Source organism: Triticum dicoccoides, chromosome 7A (assembly GCF_002162155.2).
Source record: "Triticum dicoccoides isolate Atlit2015 ecotype Zavitan chromosome 7A, WEW_v2.0, whole genome shotgun sequence".
NCBI classification, from domain to species: domain Eukaryota; kingdom Viridiplantae; phylum Streptophyta; class Magnoliopsida; order Poales; family Poaceae; genus Triticum; species Triticum dicoccoides.
The window spans coordinates 107863292-107868654 of NC_041392.1; the positions used below are offsets into that span (position 1 = coordinate 107863292).

At 54.3% G+C, this 5363-nt stretch overlaps 1 protein-coding gene across 1 annotated transcript; it reads right to left on the reverse strand.

Moving 5' to 3' along the window:
• Positions 1-358: 358 nt before the first annotated feature.
• On the reverse strand, positions 359-2870 carry LOC119329948 (bidirectional sugar transporter SWEET15-like). Its single transcript, XM_037603050.1, has 4 exons — positions 2679-2870; positions 2168-2204; positions 1263-1635; positions 359-1172 (listed from the first exon to the last, which is right to left on the reverse strand). Exons 1-4 carry the CDS (start codon positions 2731-2733, stop codon positions 705-707), a joined length of 933 nt encoding a protein of 310 aa, XP_037458947.1. The 5' UTR covers positions 2734-2870; the 3' UTR covers positions 359-704.
• Positions 2871-5363: the final 2493 nt, after the last annotated feature.

The following is a 5363-nucleotide window of genomic DNA, read 5'->3' on the forward strand; positions in this document are numbered from 1 at the left end:
TAGCTACAGCTTCTTCTTTCGGGGCAAAGAGCCAAAGATATCATTAAACCCTGGAAGATAGTTGAATCTTCACGCACAGCTAGCCCCTTGTGCTTCCTTCATTCTAATAGTTCCTGACCATGCACGCTACCTGTGCGGTTAGAGGAACGCAAGGATGACGATCGAGGCCATGACTCACGCATTTTTCACCTCCATATCTTCCTCCTAACTATGACATCTCTCTTTCTTTCCAAGGTTTCTTTACACCACACTCATGAACTGTTTCAAAGCTAGCTAGAGTTTCTGCTCCAGATAATAATATATATGGGCCCCAAATTTATTTATGCGACTGCATGCATGGATCGACAATGACACAAAGTAAACTAAAAAGAAACCAATGCATGTGACAGGCTGATAAAATGGTTGATAATACAGTACAAAGCTGCTGTAGCATGCATCTCTCTCACTCACTCACTCACTCACTCACACTCGCTCTCACTCCTGGTCTCCCTTCATACATGGCATGCAGTCGGTCGGGCTAGCTAAGCTGGATCTCTGCATGCACAGCCAGCCATGCCATGCGCGGACCCGATGCAGCCACACAGTGCTCCAGCTTCTGGCCAGCCACGTACGCGGCCACGCCGGAAGGCCCGCATGTGTGCTGTGCGTACCCACTTATCGCCGGCTTACTTGAATTAATAACGGGGCTGATTGATAAACCTAATCTAGGCCTGGACGACAATGGCGACGTCAGGCTTGATGACCGCCGGCTGCTCCGGCCTGAGCATGTTCTGGTCGTCGCGGATCACGTCTTCGTCGGCCGCTGCGGCGGCTTGCTCGATGTCGGCCACGGCCGGGAGAACGTCAATGGGGTGCACCTCGGCGCCGCAGCTGATCCTCCCCTCGGTGGGCGCGCCGCCCTGCGGCTTGGCGCCGCCGGCCACCTCCTTGACGTGCTCCGGCAGCTTCATCTCCTCGTGCACCAGCACCACGGTGGCGGGCTTCTTGTTGCGGTACGCCATGTAGAGCGCCATCTGCGCCACGCCGAACAAGAAGCCCAGCACGTTGGGCATCGCCACGAAGATGTCCTTCTTGAGCGCGCCGTACGCGAACCAGATGACGGCGCTGAGGACCAGGAAGAAGGACAGCGAGAAGGGCATGAACTCCACGCTCTTGGTACGGATCACAAGCCTCTGCACGCAAGAAAACAATCAAGATCAATTAACCCCTTCAATCCACAAACCTTAAAAGAGATCTAGCCTTAAGATAAAATGGGTCCTTACGATGATGCTCAAGGGAGCGGCGAAGACGCCGAGCGCGACGGCGACGCAGATCCAGCCGACGACCTGGACGCGGAGGGGGCCGTGCGACGCGAGCATGGTGACGAGGGCGATGAGGCCGAAGAGGCCGACGTCGAGGCCAATGAAGAGCTTGGCGGTGAGGAGCCTGGCGCTCTTGGGGGCGTAGACGAGGTACATGGCGATGTAGAGGCTCTCGATGACGCAGCCGACGGCGTTGATGGTGAGGAGGAGCTCGGAACCGGACTTGAGGAAGGCGTAGTACATCCACAGCAGGCAGCTGAAGAGCGTCACCAGGTAGGGCGTCGACTGGAACCCCTCCGTCGACTTCTTGCGGTACACACGGTAGAACGTCGGGCTGCATCAGAGATTCGTCAGAGTTAATAATGACCATGCATCCACCAGCATATATGAATTGTTCTTTTTTTACTTGGGCCTACCTAGATTAAGTAAGTAATCATTGGCGTAACCAGAGGAGCTAAACTAACTAACAACCGAGATATATATATATGTGTAGTACACTGCACTGCACCGCACCTACCTAACAGTGACATTCGTCACTTTTTACCCTACTGGTAATATACACTAGTAATTAATGTAGCAATATTCAGCGTTATGTTGTCTCCAGGTATATAAGCGAAAATTCTAGAACAGTGTAGATGACAGTGACCGTTTCCATCAGTCATGTATTCGTGGACATGTGTCATGTGTGTTGTACGACGTACCGTGGTCCTCTTTTCCTAGTTATTAAATATATTTTTTAGTCTGAATATATACAAAGACACACACATGACAAGGGACATGCATGGATGTACATAGATGTATGCAGGGTTACAGTATATTTTTCTGAAGACTGAACGGGAGAGTACAGTAAAGTTGAGGGTGCTTACAGCGGTGAAAGGAAGACCATAAGTGAGATGATGTTGCCTGCAAAACCAAGAACGGAGATGATAGCTGGTCAGTTATGTGTCAACCAACGCAAAAAAAAAAGAGAATAAATAAAGCAAGAAAACTAGGGTGGATGCTGTCTGGTAAAAAAAAGGAAACAAGGAAAGAAAATCAGTTGTGTGTACGTTTGTTTGTCTCCGTGAACGTACACACAACAAGCATGTTGGCCCCCGTTTCTTTGCTGGGGTGTAACCACTTGATTAGAGGCTAAAAGCTTGGTTTGGCAGGTCCATTTATTCGGAACAGAAACGGTAGCTCAGCTCAACGAAAGAGATTGAGCAAGGCACACAAGCAGGCCAAAGGGTGTGTTGAGCAAGGCAAGGACCATGGATCCATCCAACTCGTGCAAGCAAGCCGGGATCATCGATGATCCTTTCCGAAAGGGCAGAAGAAACAGAAGCACTTGCACACAGAATGCAGGACGGATCCATGGATGGACGCATGTAATAGTACCTAGGATACCGAAGGTGAAGGCCCAGGTGTGCTGCTCCATGTTGAGGAAAGCCATGCTACCAGCTTCGTCCTCCTCGAGCACACAAACCGACCGGTAATAGATTTGCTACCCTTCTCCTCTTTGCTCGGTGGGATGCAGCGGGTAGATAGATAGGTCGAGGAGAGCGAGGGAGCTGCGGTAGCTCGGCTGCGTTGGGCTCTTGGAGAACACTTGCTCCTGGAGAGCCTCTATATATAGGCAGGCGAGGCGGCGGACACACGGACGGGGTCGGTTGCGTGGCCCGCCTCGCCGGGTCGACCGGTCCATGATTGCACCCTAATGCGCCTGCCCCGCGGCGCGGCTACGTGTAGCGACCGAGCGGCCCGGCGCGCGCACGTACGTACGCTGCAGCTGGCCTGCAGCGGTGCGGTCGAGCCGGTCCATACACACTCTCGGTTTCTCGCACGCCAAGGAAGCGAGCTGGCCTCAGTCAATTAATGGCAACGCCCCGTGACATGCCGAACACCAAACCTGGGACGCACTACTGACCCGCCCGGCTGGCTGGCTGACTTCCGGCGCACGGCTCGCGAGCGTTTCCTGGCCGTCTGCTGGTGGTGGTAACATCCGAGGGGGAGACGGAAGGGGACGCGCGGCCGCCACCGCCCCCAGCTGTCCGACGGGCAGAGCCCAGCTCGCCGCGCTCACGTACGGTAGGCGGCTACGCTACTTGTCGTCGTCGCCTTTTCCTCCCCTTTGTAACGGCCGGCCCATCATCATGCTCTACAGCGCAGCCGGAGCCTCGCATCGGCCGATCGATCTCCTGCGGCGGGGGGGAACGCGTTCGGCGTGGCGACCAGTTGAGCGGCGCGTGCGATCGAGCGCAAAGAACGTGTCCGGGTTCGGGAGCGCAACAGGTAAGGCGTGATGGCGAGTGATGGGGAAGGTAGCTGGCGGGCTGGGTGGCTACCAGAGTGCGGCTGCGTACCGCACCGGGCTCCCGGGTAACAGGGGCCCGATCCTTCCCTAATAACAGTGCTAATTATGACCAGGAAAGTGATTAGCGGTGCTAATTAGGAGGAGGATTATGCGTAAGTGAGCCAGCCAACGAATTGTGTCACGCCTTTCTTCTGTTCCCACTCGTCCATCTCCCGATCGGGCTCTCTTTCTCTGCTCGACCAGCAATCATTGGGCGGACGTACGGCGAGGTCAATTCGTGTCTCCTGTGCTGGACCAGATCGATCGTCTTTCGACGGAATTCAACACCAAATATTTGATGGCAGTTCTGGTGCCACGTACGTACTGCTTGGATTCAAGTTTTCTTTCTTTATCGTTGCGGGAAACGTCGGGTGGAAGCCGCTTCAGAGTTCCATTCCGATTCGAAACGAATAACCCCGTTGAGACTGGTATACTGAAACGACTAAATTGTTTACCAAATGCAGTATTGCATGTATAACTTTGGCAATCATTCTAACGAATGTTGAGAGAAAAGTCTCTCTAGATCTAGAATGACTTCTCGATGGGAAGGTGGAGACGGGGACATGAAGCATGGGCACACCCACCAGGGGTCAAATCATCATACTCAATCGTACAAACACGGGTAGATTTCAATTGGCGTCCGTATATTCAATTAGGTTTGTGGGTCTATTCTTGTTAGTATGTGTCAATTCTAGATTGTGATTTTCCCGTGGTTTTTTTCTTCTACATTGTGATTCAGAAATGAGCTTTCATAATTGAAATTGCCAAAAGCCTACTTGTATTCTACAGTGACACAACTAAAAGTCGTCTATGTGTAACGACATCTCCAACGGCGACTTTCAAACTGCCCGCATACGTCTAGACCTGGCGGTCTGAACGTGTTGTTCCATCCAACGCGGTCCTGCATCGATCAGCAAGATTGTTCGGACGCACTTTATTCGGCAAACCGGAGACAAATGTGGGGGGCTTTGCGGGTGTCCGGACAACACCCATGACCGCTTCTGGCCACCCTCGCCAACCCACAACCGTCCTCCCTCTTCTGCGCGCATTCCCGCCCGGTGTCAGCTGCCCACATTATATCGTTGTAGAGAGGCTGCTCCACATTGAAGCCGGCTACAGAGCAGACGCGACCTCTCACTGGCGCCAGCATTGAAGCGGCGCGCCGACCGAGGGCGCCGCCCACGACACGCCCCCGGTGTCTGCTCCTGTTCAATGTCGGATACGCGTTACTGGACGAGATGGGACAAATATCTACCACACCCGTTCAATGCCCCATCCGTCCATATGTCGCCATTAAGCAAGCTCGTCGACCGAGAAACCCACTCCGGCACCGTGCATTGACGCTCCCAGATGCCTAGCCTCACCGGAATCCGCTATTTAATGGTGGCCACAGGCCGCCTACTCCATGCCACAACATGAGCCGCTCCACGTCCTCCTCCCTTCCACCGCATCCGCATGACTGCCGTGGCAACGCTCTGTGGGAGAGCCTCTCGACGGGGACGAAGCATGAGCTGGCCGCCCTTTGCGGCCGCCTGGCAGAGCCATCGTGCAGGAAGATCGAGGCCAGCATGCCGGCCAACTCGCCATAGGTCTCCGACGATGAGGGCGGCCTACGATGGAGACGGGCTACGAGGACAACGCACCGGAATCCCGCACATGTGCATACCGGCTTCACCCTGAAGTAGGCGCAGGCGCACTACGACGCCGCCGTGGCGGAGGAGCTGCCTGCG

Bases quoted from the DNA above. Each gene is read 5' to 3' on its own strand.
- LOC119329948 (XM_037603050.1), bottom strand. From the start codon at position 2,733: ATGGCTTTCCTCAACATGGAGCAGCACACCTGGGCCTTCACCTTCGGT. The intron at 2,205-2,678 runs GTACTATTACAT...TTGGTTTTGCAG, and splicing joins CTTCACCTTCGGTATCCTAG to GCAACATCATCTCACTTATG. The intron at 1,173-1,262 runs GTAAGGACCCAT...TCTTGCGTGCAG, and splicing joins CCGCTCCCTTGAGCATCATC to AGGCTTGTGATCCGTACCAA.